The 14,081-nt window shown below is 48.9% G+C and overlaps 1 protein-coding gene across 4 annotated transcripts in view; it reads left to right on the top strand.

Moving 5' to 3' along the window:
* The first annotated feature begins 1,804 nt into the window (after window positions 1–1,804).
* PCDH19 (protocadherin 19) overlaps window positions 1,805–14,081 on the top strand; it is a 118,683-nt gene continuing 106,406 nt past the window's right edge. For 2 of the 4 annotated variants that reach the window (XM_024240654.3, XM_002831878.5), the window contains exons 1-2: window positions 1,805–5,616; window positions 9,260–9,587. In XM_024240654.3, the coding sequence (XP_024096422.1) occupies window positions 3,470–5,616; window positions 9,260–9,587 (2,475 nt within the window). In that variant the 5' untranslated portion in view covers window positions 1,805–3,469. Of the gene's footprint in view, window positions 5,617–8,446; window positions 8,588–9,259; window positions 9,588–14,081 lie in introns of all 4 variants that reach the window. The other 2 variants (XM_024240653.3, XM_054544837.2) reach the window with 2 other exon arrangements.

Below are 14,081 nucleotides of genomic sequence, written 5' to 3'. Positions count from 1 at the left end.
CTCTAAATGACCAAAATTAAATGATACTCATTGCAGAAGCATCGGTTTTCTCCCTGTTGTTCTGGGCCGAATCACATCCTAACGTGAAACAGTGAAACGACCCCCACGCGGAAAGCGGATCAGGCTCCCTACGCTCTCCCTTTGGCCTCGGCTACATATTCAGGGGATCGCAACCTCACTCGCGAAATAATTTCTGTTCTGTAAGAGGAAGCCGCCTTTCCCCTCTCCCACCGCCAAGGTAAAGGCTGCTAAAGTAGCTCTTCTTGGAAGGAAAAATATTTTAAAAAGCAGCTGGGTTGCTCTCCACAAGAAGATGGCAGTTTTGAGAAACCCCATTATGTGTCCAAATGCCGGTTTCCTTTTCTTGTTTAACGCTTTTTAGAGGGCCAAAGTGACTCTCAAGTGAAGCCCACAGGCTCGAGCCAATGTCGCTGGGCTAATTATGAGTTTGCTTATCCCACTCCCAAATATCCGAGACGACTCACTCAGAAGACATTTTTACTCTTCCAAGAATTGTGAATTTAGAAGCAGCTTCCCCACCTTCTACGAGAGGAAAAAAAAACTTGTTTAACAGGCACGTTTTTGATTTTTTGCCGCTGGCGACCTTAATTAAAAGCCTCAGAGCCCGGGTGGGGAGGAATGCCCCGCTGCCCCCAGGGAGCCTTCAGTGCAGAAGGCAGGATGAGCTTGATGTCAGCCCTGGCCACGCCGGCCTCCCGCTTCCCAGTACTGGCACAAGCCGCAGCCACCACCGCCGCCCAAGTGGAGCTGGCAGCCCCCTGGGACCGAGACCCCGCGGGAAGGCTGGGGCGCCCTGCACATCGGCGCCGGCTCCCAGCTGTCGGCGACCTAAGCGGACATGTATGGCGCGCCCGCCCCAGAGCTCCTGCCCGGCTTTGAGCTCTGCTGGCTTGGCGCGGCGCGGCGCGGCGGCGTCCGCTCCACCGGCTCTTCTCAAATGTACAGTTTATTTATAGGGAGCTAAATTCTCCGACAGGGTGGGGTGAGGGGCAATGAAATGTGTCCAGCCCCCTCCGTAGCTCATTCTCTGTGCCACATATCCCATTTGATTAACAAGCAACAGACAAGAGCGAACCGATCCAGGGGCCCTGCTGGGAGTGCGGCGGGCAGAGAGTAGTGCGGCGTCTGCCCGGGGTTGAAGGATGGGGGTGACGGTCCGGGGGGGGTGGCAGCCGTGGCTCTGACCTGATGTGAAGACACACCGGCCAAGAGCTGGATGAATGACCACCTCAGGGGCGCTTTCTCCTTCCCTTTCTTCCTTCCACTACCGGAGAATGAGAAGAGAGGAAAACAAAAACAGACAAATTTTTAGGGTGAAGAGACAAGGAGAAAGAGAGGAATATATATATATGTATATATGTACTATATTCAAGATATGAAGATATGTAAGGGAGATAAACACGACAAGAGAATCATATCATTCTCATCTTTCCTGAAATCTCTGCAAACAAGAGAAGCGCACAGTTCCCGGCGAGGCTCAGCCGCAGCGCCAGCACACCGCCTCCCAGCTCATTCCTGCCCTATTGCTCCTGCCTGGCCTGCCTGGCCTGCCTGGCCTGTCTGTCCGTCCTCCCATGAATCCCGCCAGGGCTCCACGGGCCGGGGTACCAGTTGGTCCCGCCGGTGTGAAGTTTCCGCTTGGCCCCGCCCCCCCTACCCCCCCCCCCCGCTTGGCCCCGCCCCAAGACTGGAGCCCGCTGGGCGGCGCGCTGATTGGCCAGCGCCTGGCGTAGCCGGGCTCGGCAGCTTGAGCTCTCTCCGGCTTTCTCCAGACTCCGCGGCCAGTAGTTTGCGGCATCCGGAGGAGCAGCAGCAGCAGTAGCGGCGGCGGCTGGCGCAGCGCGGAGACGGACGAGCGGGCACAGACGGCAGCACAGCTCCCGTGCACCATGCCTGGCTTGCCCGGGAGGCACTGGCAGCCGCGTCCCTAGCCCGGCGCTGGCCCTTGGCGCGTTGCGCTCCGCAGCATTCCGGCTGAGCGAATTCATCCGAAATCCTAAACCTCCTACCCCAAACCCATTGCCTCCTGCTTGCTCATACTCCACGCTCACATTCCCCACACCACACACTCACTCTTCCTCTCTCTGACACATTCACACACAGCCCGAGACAGACAGAGAAAGCGAGACAGACCTCCCGAGTGCGTGAGCGCCCGGGAGGGAGGAAGCCCAACGCAGCGCGGCCAGCGCCTCTCCGGGAAGATGAAATCAAGACGCTCCTGCAAGTAAACTTTGGCGGCGACAAAATCGTCGACTGTGGCAGCTGCTGAGGCGGACCCCAGCGACGTGCAACTGAGCTAGGAGGGCTTCCTCCCGCGGCGGCGGCGGCGGCGGCGGACCTTGGAGCGACACCCCAGCCCAAACGGAGAGAGGAGAAGCACCCGGTACCCACGGCGGCGGCCCCGCCTCTCCTGGCCGGTACTGTTGTTGCCTCCCCTTCCCTCTTCCCCATTCCCCGCCACCCCGGGCCTTTAGAAAGACCGGGGCTTTGATTTTCTTGGACAAATTGCCATCTCCCCGTTTCCACAAACTTGACGTGGAGGGTCGGGCTGCGTTGTTAACTTTGATTTCCTAGACGCAAACGCCCGCAGACCCTCAACTGCTCTGTGGGGGGAACTCTGCTCCCACCTCGGATCCTGGACAGACGCGCCCCCAAGCCCTCCGAAGCCAGCCTTAGCGCGAGGGAGCGCGCTCAAGCTCTGGCAGCCTCTCTCCCCTCCCCCTTCCTCTGCTGGCCCCGGGACCACCATCCGGCTCAACCCTATAACCGGGTGCCCGCGGCGCTTGCCAGTAACTGACTCCCGTCTGCGACACCCCCTTTCTCCCGAACAGGCCTCGAAGAGGTCAGTGTGGCCCCCCCAGACCCCGGAGGGCGCATTCCAAGCGGGTACTCTCTCTGCAGTGAACCCGGAGCGCTGGGGGGAGGTCTTTGCGCATGCCAGGTGCACAGACAGCGAGTTCGCCAGCCTCAGTGCCGGTGCGCCGCGGCGGGCCGGGCAGTGCCTGAAAGGCTGCGTCTCCTCCGCCCTCTTTACCTTCGCCTCAAGTACTGTCCGGACTCAGCGGTGCGCCCTCCAGGCCGCGCAGACGCCGCCCGACCCGCAGCCCTGGGCGGCTGCGGACAGTCGCGCCCGGCTAACTTTGAAGGGGTAAAACTGAGTAGCCGGGCTGGAGGGAGGGGGCTCGGGGCCGCGCGGCGCTCCCTTGGCCCCTCGGAGCCCCCGGGGCCCCCGCGAGCCCCCGCCGCGTCCGCCGCAACCTCAGCATTGGAGCCGCCGCGGGTATCCCCCGCGCGCCGCCGGGCCGCCCTGGGCGGGACTCCTCCCGCGGCCTCCGGGGCCACGGGGCGCGCGCAACAGGCGGCCCGAGCCGGCGGGAAGCTGGAGCGCCGACGGCGTCGGTCTCGGAGGGGTGTGGAGAGGCGAGGCCAGGCAGAGCCCCGCGCAGCCATGGAGTCGCTCCTGCTGCCGGTGCTGCTGCTGCTGGCCATACTGTGGACGCAGGCTGCCGCCCTCATTAACCTCAAGTACTCGGTAGAAGAGGAGCAGCGCGCCGGGACGGTGATTGCCAACGTGGCCAAAGACGCGCGAGAGGCGGGCTTCGCGCTGGACCCCCGGCAGGCTTCAGCCTTTCGCGTGGTGTCCAACTCGGCTCCACACCTAGTGGACATCAATCCCAGCTCTGGCCTGCTGGTCACCAAGCAGAAGATTGACCGTGACCTGCTGTGCCGCCAGAGCCCCAAGTGCATCATCTCGCTCGAGGTCATGTCCAGCTCAATGGAAATCTGCGTGATAAAGGTGGAGATCAAGGACCTGAACGACAATGCGCCCAGTTTCCCGGCAGCACAGATCGAGCTGGAGATCTCGGAGGCAGCCAGCCCTGGCACGCGCATCCCGCTGGACAGCGCTTACGATCCAGACTCAGGAAGCTTTGGCGTGCAGACTTACGAGCTCACGCCCAACGAGCTGTTCGGCCTGGAGATCAAGACGCGCGGCGACGGCTCGCGCTTTGCCGAACTCGTGGTGGAAAAGAGCCTGGACCGCGAGACGCAGTCGCACTACAGCTTCCGAATCACTGCGCTAGACGGTGGCGACCCGCCGCGCCTGGGCACCGTTGGCCTTAGTATCAAGGTGACCGACTCCAATGACAACAACCCGGTGTTTAGCGAGTCCACCTACTCGGTGAGCGTGCCAGAAAACTCGCCTCCCAACACACCTGTCATCCGCCTCAACGCCAGCGATCCAGACGAGGGCACCAACGGTCAGGTGGTCTACTCCTTCTATGGCTACGTCAACGACCGCACGCGCGAGCTCTTTCAGATCGACCCGCATAGTGGCCTGGTCACTGTCACTGGCGCTTTAGACTACGAAGAGGGGCACGTGTACGAACTGGACGTGCAGGCTAAGGACTTGGGGCCCAATTCCATCCCGGCACACTGCAAGGTCACCGTCAGCGTGCTGGACACCAATGACAATCCGCCGGTCATCAACCTGCTGTCAGTCAACAGTGAGCTTGTGGAGGTCAGCGAGAGCGCCCCCCCGGGCTACGTGATCGCCTTGGTGCGGGTGTCTGATCGCGACTCAGGCCTCAATGGACGTGTGCAGTGCCGTTTGCTGGGCAATGTGCCTTTTCGACTGCAGGAATACGAGAGTTTCTCCACTATTCTGGTGGACGGACGGCTGGACCGCGAGCAGCACGACCAATACAACCTCACAATTCAGGCACGCGACGGCGGCGTGCCCATGCTGCAGAGTGCCAAGTCCTTTACCGTGCTCATCACTGACGAAAATGACAACCACCCGCACTTTTCCAAGCCCTACTACCAGGTCATTGTGCAGGAGAACAACACGCCTGGCGCCTATCTGCTCTCTGTGTCTGCTCGCGACCCCGACCTGGGTCTCAACGGCAGCGTCTCCTACCAGATCGTGCCGTCGCAGGTGCGGGACATGCCTGTCTTCACCTATGTCTCCATCAATCCCAACTCAGGCGACATCTACGCGCTGCGATCCTTTAACCACGAGCAGACCAAGGCGTTCGAATTCAAGGTGCTGGCCAAGGACGGCGGCCTTCCCTCACTGCAAAGCAACGCTACGGTGCGGGTCATCATCCTCGACGTCAACGACAACACCCCGGTTATCACAGCCCCACCTCTGATTAACGGCACTGCCGAGGTCTACATACCCCGCAACTCTGGCATAGGCTACCTGGTGACTGTTGTCAAGGCAGAAGACTACGATGAGGGCGAAAATGGCCGAGTCACCTACGACATGACCGAGGGCGACCGCGGCTTCTTTGAAATAGACCAGGTCAATGGCGAAGTCAGAACCACCCGCACCTTCGGGGAGAGCTCCAAGTCCTCCTATGAGCTTATCGTGGTGGCTCACGACCACGGCAAGACATCTCTCTCTGCCTCTGCTCTCGTCCTAATCTACTTGTCCCCTGCTCTCGATGCCCAAGAGTCAATGGGCTCTGTGAACTTGTCCTTGATTTTCATTATTGCCCTGGGCTCCATTGCGGGCATCCTCTTTGTAACTATGATCTTCGTGGCAATCAAGTGCAAGCGAGACAACAAAGAGATCCGGACTTACAACTGCAGGTAAAGCCAAGTTTTCTTTCTTTGTCTTGGATGAATAAGGTGTGTTTATCTGTGTCTCTGTGTGAAAATCCTGGTGCTTTTGTTTCCTACTTAAATGCATGCAGCATACTTGCAGTGCTTCTTTTTGTAGGGTGAAAAGTTTGTGACAGTCCAAGTTGATCAATTCTTTTGATCTGACAATTTGCTGGAAGACAGTCATTTAGTGTTTGAATGGATTCTGTCACATAATGATGGTGAGCAGAAAAGCAATTATCATTTTAAAATTTGCATAGCTGTCTCCATGAAGTTATGGTAGGAAAAACAGAGGGGGGGCGGGGAGAGAGAGAGAGAGAGAGAGAGAGAGAGAGAGAGAGAGAGAGAGATAGATTGTTCATATTTTTAGGAAAACCACCAACTACCACAACTTGGTGTCTGAGGCACAGTGTTTTTGGGACAGGTACTGAATGAAAGGAGAGGGAATGTTGGCAGCTACCCTGTCTTGTTGCAGTGATGAACTCTGGAGAGAAACTGGGAGTAGGAGTGTAAGATGGGAAAGGGAGATGAGGGGGAGGAGAGAACAGGAGTGTGAGGAGATGCAGGTGATTAGTGGTTTTTAGTTTATTCTTGGCTTGTTTTTTATCTAGTCCCCAAACATCTGGCTATATAAAGTGAAATTCTATCAGGCATCTGTATGTTTTCAAATATCTGGTTGGTTGGTAGTGTGGAGACCAAACATCCCAATGAGGAACAAGACTTTGCATCCAGATGTTTCAGTAAAAATAGCAATCTTCTAGAGTTGATGATGCTTTCCTCTAATGTGAGACTGTGTTGTGGCATTAAGATCTGTTTCCTACCAGTGGATGTCACTGTGAGCTATTGTGTTACAGTTTCTCTTGAAGTGTGTGAAGGATGTGTGTGTGTGTGTGTATGCGGAGGGGGGGAGAGAGAGGGATGGGGGGAGAGAGAGGGATAGAAGGGGGAGGAGAAAGGAGAAAAGAAATGTGGAAACACAGTATTTTTAAAAAAGATTTCCTGATAAGCACATTAGAAGGTCTTACTGAAGCCCTTTCTTACATTTGGATAGAGCACATAAGTCTAAGCATTTCTAGAATCCTAGAATCCAATTTAGGATAATACATGACATTTTTTTTCCAGCAGTGTCTCATCGAAACAGTTGAAAAAAGTTGTTTCTTTAGTTTGCTGAAAATGAATGATGCTGCTATTTACAACCAAGGTGTGTGTGTGCTTTCAACACACCTACACATCAGTGTGTCTTTTGTGCCATTTGTGTCTGCATGTTAATCAGTCAAAATATGTTCCTGTAGGTTCAGTTTGTATTTGACACCGTCTGAAATGCACACTTCTGTGAATCAGAGCCCCCTGAATATGTAACAGCCATGCAATTATTGTTTCCCTTTTACTATTCTCTGCGTTACACAAGTTAGTAGACAAATGCTAACCACACATGAATATCAATCAGGTGCCATAAAAGAGCAGCTGCAATGCCTCATAAATGCTTTAATCCTGTTACTAGTGAAATGGCCATGACTTTTCTTTCCTTCAGCACCAAGTCATTTCAGATGGGAGAAATGGAAATTAATATTGCTCTTACCTTTCAAACCTGTGACTGCTAGTGGCGATTTTTATAGGAGAAAAATGTGGGGTCAATAAAATTTTATTTATATGGAGATAATTATGGAGAGGACTCTTTTTAAGCCATTTTCTCAGCATAAAGTAAATGCATAAGATCCTTTCCTTGATGAAAAAGAAATCAGCTTGAAATAAAGATATTGAAGGCTTTGCCACCTCTTGGTGATGTATGACTAGAAGTGAGAGCCCTTTCTGAGAACTTGCCAAGGAGATGATTAAACAGGAGGAGAGCATCTGAATATTGAAAAAAAAAGAGTAAATCTCAGTGCTCTCCAACTTCACCCAAATGTGTATTTTGTGAAGCGCTCTGTTTCCTGTGATGGTTTGGGATTAATGAAGTACAGTATAATTAAATAATTGGTTAATACAGAAAGGGCTGCACAATGAATGCTTCAGCTGAATAATTTGATGGGGCATTGCCAAAGTTACTCATCTTGGGTAAACAAAATGATTAAAATTTCCCATTGATTCTGTAAACAGATTAGAATAGAAAATCAACCTTAGTACTAGGGTTTTGGGGATTTCATCTGCTCCCAAACCCCAGTAGTACCAGTTTGCTATCACTGCAAATCTTCCTGAGCACAGAGCGAAGGGGTGAGGGGAACTCAATTGCTTAGCTCTAGGTAGATCCTGGGGACAGAGCAAGAATTTGCCTCTGTAGATGTGTAGTCTCCCTATCTGCTCAGACTTTTTAGAAACCTAAAGTTCAGGAGCGTGTCTTTCCATGTGATTAGGCAGAGGTTTCTTTTTCTAAGCCTCCGCAGAACCTCTTCCTGAAATGCATTCATTTATGAGACTTGCGAGATGATCTGCAATTGCTGCTTGAATTGGGCTCCCTTTTTGTATTCAGACAATTAGCTTTGTCGAGTGAGAATAAGGCACAGTCTTTCCCTTGTAAAGATCAACCTGTATTACTTATTAACCTTATTGTTTTGCTGATTATTGCCCAGAAATCGAATTTCCAAAAAATAAACTGAATCATTATGTGCAAAGTAATAAATGACTTTGAGAATCTGGCTACATTTAAATGTATTTCTTTTGACAAGTCTCTTAATGCTTGGTGTCTTTGGTGCACGTTGCTGGGTCTGTGTCAGTGTTAATTAAATTGAGCTCTTTATGTTCCAGTTGCAGCACAGCTGCTTGTAGGTACACCTGAATGGAGAAGGATGCTGAATGCACTAACCTTTAAATTCCTTTGCAGTAATTGTTTAACCATCACTTGTCTCCTCGGCTGTTTTATAAAAGGACAAAACAGCAAGTGTCTGCATTGCATCTCGGTTTCTCCCATTAGCGAGGAGCAAGACAAAAAGACAGAGGAGAAAGTGAGCCTAAGGGGAAAGAGGTAAAAAGGCATTTCCCCTCATCTAAATGGGTTTGGCTATTAGATTTTTCTAGGAGAGGAGGGGGTCGGGGGGAGAGTAAAAGGGAACCGGGCTAGGGCAGGGAGGAGGGTGTGGAGGAGACGCGAAAGAATGGGGTCTGATCTCCTACCCCAGTCCAAAACTGATCGAGTGAGTCATAGAGGAAGCTGATTGAGGGCGTGTGCCACATGGCAAATGCCTGGAGGAACTGGCAAAGGGGTGGGGGCGGGTATTTTTTATTTTCCTCTATCTCCTCTTTGGTGACTTGCTTTGTATTTCACCTAGGAGTTCCTTTTGGTTCCAGGGAAGCTCCAGATTTGAGCATTTTCATGCTTTCTCTCCCATAGGCTCAACTTTCCCTGTCCCCCTACCCGTGCTCACAGGCCACTCACAATGAAAAATTCCAAATCCAAAGTATGGAAACTTTTTTAGGGGGGGTTGGTGGGAGGTTACTATGTTTAATATGAAAAGTTTATGGCCCTCAGCTTGTTTTCCCTTGTAAAAAGCACAGGGAGAAACCCGATGATGTAATGCACCAGAATAAGGAGCTGGAGCGGAGATGGGGTGCAACCCTCTGGGGTGCTTAATGTTTATTAATCAGTGCATGATTTGGGAGGGTGTTAGTGATTCATGCTGCCTTTTCTGTCACATAGAATTGCTGAGTACTCCTATGGGCATCAAAAGAAATCAAGCAAGAAGAAAAAAATCAGTAAGAATGACATCCGCCTGGTACCCCGGGATGTGGAGGAGACAGACAAGATGAACGTTGTCAGTTGCTCTTCCCTGACCTCCTCCCTCAACTATTTTGACTACCACCAGCAGACGCTGCCTCTGGGCTGCCGCCGCTCTGAGAGCACTTTCCTGAATGTGGAGAACCAGAATACCCGCAACACCAGTGCTAACCACATCTACCATCACTCTTTCAACAGCCAGGGGCCCCAGCAGCCTGACCTGATTATCAACGGTGTGCCTCTGCCTGAGGTGAGTGCAGCTAAGTGGCTCTGTGAGGTTCTCCCAGGTCTCCTTCTTTAGCTGCTCGCTGGATACCATAAGCTGCTGTGCTGGCATATCCCCTGGCAGGGGTGGGGAGAATTTCTCTGCTTATGCCCATTTTCATACTAAGGGTTTGCTACCAGTGCTTCTTGGAGCAAAAGGTAACCCAACATACTGGGCCTTTGTGTAGGTATGGGTATTGGAATTGGTAACTCAAAGAGTCTGAGCCCTTGAAATCATTATCCTGGCATAACTCAAGTTTGCTCCACCTGTTGCAAATATAGCGCGCTCGACAGCCAGCAGTACCAGTATGCCAGTAAAGTGGCTTAGAAAGAGTCATAAAGTAGTGTTGAAAATGGATGAAACCTTCTAATGCCCTGGGACCAATTTTCCAGTGTGAGAGTGATTCAGCCTCCTAAAGACCCCATTTGCTTTTTCTTTCGTCACATCACTGTTCTCTAGCATTTTGGTGAGAGAATATGGATAGGCTGGTTAAAGGGAGGCAAAGCAAAAAAATTAAAAAGCCACTTTGCCATTTCTTAGCAGTTCTAGTGGTAACATTTGATGGTTGAGGAGATTGAAACTGTCATTATTACTGAAAATTTAAGAATTAGTTGGCTGGTTGCAATGGCTCACACCTGTAATCCCAGTACTTTGAGAGGCCGAGGCAGGAGAATCGCTTGAGCCCGGAATTCCAGACCAGCTTGCCAGCCTGGGCAATATAGTGAGACCTCGTCTCTAACAACGAAAAAAAAAAAGAGTAAGAATAAGAATAAGAATAAGAATTATCTATGCATTTGAGTAAGCTCTGTTTCTTTCTCTTCACTTGGAATGAATGTATTTAAGTAGAATTTTTTTTTTTTTTTGAGATGGAGTTTCTCTTGTTGCCCAGGCTAGAGTGCAATGGCACGATATTGGCTCACCGCAACCTCCACCTTCCGGCTTCAAGCAATTCTCCTGCCCCAGCCTCCAGAGTAGCTGGGATTACAGGCATGCGCCACCACGCCCGGCTAATTTTGTATTTTTAGTAGAGACAGGGTTTCTCCATGTTGGTCAGGCTGGTCTCAAACTCCTGACTGCAGGTGATCCGCCTGCCTTGGCCTCCCAAAGTGCTGGGATTACAGGCGTGAGCCACCGCACCGGGCATAAGTAGAAATATTTTTAAAAATGTGATGTGGTCAGATGTTTGCTGGCTATTGAAATATTTTAGGGCAGTAGAGTGGTATATGGATGATGGCTGGTGGGTGGCTGGGTGGAAGGCTATAAGTAACATTTCTTAAGTTGATTTCATTTTTCCATGAATTGCTGAAGTCCCTCTTTGGTTAGAAATTTGATGCACTGGGAGGCATATGTCCTCTTCCAAGCTACCAGCGAAAAGAATACTGCATACTTGGAGAGCACTTTCACATCTTTCAAAGCACCTTCCCAAACATTGTTTCGTTTGATCCTCACAATCAGGTATCTTGATAGGTTGCCCTTCAGTAGATGATGAAACAAAGGTCCAGAGATGCTAAGGGACTTACTCAGACTCACAAAGCTGGTCATCAAGAGAGGGAGGATCAGACTGAAGGACTCTATACTGCCTGGCAAATGTGATTTCAGTGACACCTTCCTGCCTTAAAAGTAATTCAGCCTGACATACCCAGGCTATGATGCATACATAAAATGGCCTCATAGTATTTGTGTCAATTTTGTAGGATAAGGGGTCTTAGGACGACTTACATTGATTGCTTCTTCTGGTTCCTGAACAATAATTCCCATCAGAATTAATGGGGCCAAACAGCAGTGCTTTAGATGAGTAACTGATGGTATTCTGCCAGCAACAAAAGCACCAATATTTTCAATTTATAACTCTGTAAATAAGGATTTTTTGAAAGTCCAGTATTGTGCTAGGTAAACTCAGTTATAATTATTAATGTCAGTGAATACTACTAAGGCCTAGGCCATAGACTACCTAGAAGACTACTTGTGGATCACCAATAGCTCAGCAATAGAAAGTGAGAGGTAGTGGTATGTAGTGGAATCAGACTGATCATGATTTTGAATCCAGGAATCACTGCTTGCTGTGGAACATAAGACTCTGTTTCTTTATCTACAAAATGGGCACACCTGTCATGCAAAGTTGTTCCAAGGAATATGACTTGTGTAGTGTAGTGGGTTCAACTCATTGGTGTCCCCAAAATAGTAGACCTCTTCACTATACAGTTGGAGAATCAGTGTTACAATGGCTTGCACTACTGATTATGTCTCCCTAGGCACTTGTAACCAAAGAGGAATTTAGGCTGCTTCTATATAGATACATCCTACAAAGTATTATGGCCATACTATTCATACTGATTATTTAAACAATAGAGGTGAAAGATGCCAAAGTTGTGGGTTCAGTTGTTCACAAGTAACGGCATTGTTACTTGTGGAGATGGACAAAAGGGTTGAATCCCGAGGACTTGGTGATCACTTAGGCAATCGATTCAAGGCACTAGAGAAATGTGAGTTCTGTTGTCTATGAAATAGATGGAGAGGACAGAAAACATATGATGACATCTGATTGGTTTACCTAAGACTTAGTATCATTTCTGGGATTCTTCCATGGGCTGAATGAAACAAAATATTGCTTCAATTATTTAGAAAAGCCGTTTAAAATCTCAGTTCTGATCCTGTCTCTGACTCACAAAGCCAGATGCTTTTCCTTGGTTAACAAAATTACACAGTTTTGGTGTGTACAGCTGGTCATGGCCAAGACAGTGTGTACTAGACATAGTGAGGTTGTGTGTATTTCTAATATTCAGTCCCTCCTGGAGAGTTCAACTGGCAAACCCATTCAGAAAGGAGAGAGGCCCACTTACAGCCGAATACAGACCAGGCCATTTAACCTGAATCAGTCACAATGCCCTGCATAGGCAAAATGACACTTCTTTTCTTTTATACCAAAGGCCACTGGACTCGGTGGAATACTTAGGTCCAATGAAATCTATAGAAGAGCAGGAATGATTGATTTGTTCATTCAACTGATATTTGTTGAGCCTACTCTTTGTAAGGCACTGCTCTAGGCTCTGGCGTTAGAGAGATGAAAAAGACAAGAAATGCACATTCTAAAGTGTGAGACAATCAAGTAAATAGGTGATTTGCAATATAAAGTAATAAATGCTAATGTAGGGTGCAATGGGACATTCTCCATTGCTAGGATAATAACATTTTGATATATTTCCTACATTATCTTCATATTTTCCTAATTAATTAATTAATCCATTCAAGAAAGCAACATTTATTAAGCAATTATAGCATAGAATGATAAGTGCTATGATGTGGCAAATATAAGATTCTATAGAAATTTCTCTATATTATGTTACTTACATTGTTCTTTATATTATTTCATTAAACCATTCTTGCATTTGTTCATTGATTTATCCCATTAGCAGTTATTATACATTTAGAATGTGCCAGATAATGTACTACTTCCCAGGGATCAAAAATAATAAAACACTTGTTTCTTGACCCCAGGGAGCTTACAGAAAGACAGACAAGTAAACAAGTAATTTCAATTCAGAATAACATCCTGTTCCTGAGCACATGTTACATTCTTACTCTCCAGGTTGGGACAAAAGGGTACTACATAGTAGGTTCCTCTGTTGGGTTACCTGTGTCAAACCCATTCCCTTTATGAGCCGTAGATCCAGTTACAGGGCTTACTCTCAAAGGGATTATAGACGAGTCCACTCAGACCTGTTTCGTGCTGGCTGTACTCTATCACACTTTGAAATTTATCACCATGGCATTAGATCAAGTCAGTAAGCACTGTTGGAGTGTCCACTATGTGCTCAGCTGTGTGGCAGGGACCATGGAGATTCCAAATAAGTTTAAGACGTTAACTTCTGCCCTCAGAGAGTTCACAGTCTAGTTGGGGAGCTAAGATCACCCACAATGATTTCACGGGCAAGCAATACAAGATAGTTTCTGATCACCTGTCGCTTTGTAGACTCCTAAGAACTCCCTTCTCCTCCTTTAATGGCAGCCTTACATTTTATGTAGATTTGCCATTGAACCCTCAAAATTTAGTGCTGAATGGAAGATAGCTCTTGTATCAGTGTCCAAACCTAGCCACATCTGAACATTGTTGGCTCTAGAAGCTAACAGAAATATGACTTTGAATGCAGTTAGGTAGGCAAGGTAAAGGGAATGGAACACTAATCAAGAATTGGAACTCAGTTTACAGTATTGCAGAGATAATCTTGTGTAGAATTGTATATCATTATTTACTTGTCCTCTGGTGTTGGCTGGGAAATCAGCTATGTGGATTTTGTGGTTTCGTACACAAGTTTGAGGGGCAAAGTGGAGGATGCCTTTGCTGTTTACAGAAGACTTTTGTAGAATTAGTGATGTCAGGTATCTTTTACATATTTTAAACTGAAAGGTGAGGTTTGCATTCCTTGGTATCCTGGTTTATTTTACTCATAGACTTAGTGTATATGTGAATGAATTAGAGGG

This window comes from Pongo abelii, chromosome X, assembly GCF_028885655.2.
Source record: "Pongo abelii isolate AG06213 chromosome X, NHGRI_mPonAbe1-v2.0_pri, whole genome shotgun sequence".
NCBI classification, from domain to species: domain Eukaryota; kingdom Metazoa; phylum Chordata; class Mammalia; order Primates; family Hominidae; genus Pongo; species Pongo abelii.
The sequence above is the reverse complement of the archived record's forward strand: the minus strand, read 5'-3'. Positions and strand labels throughout refer to the sequence as shown.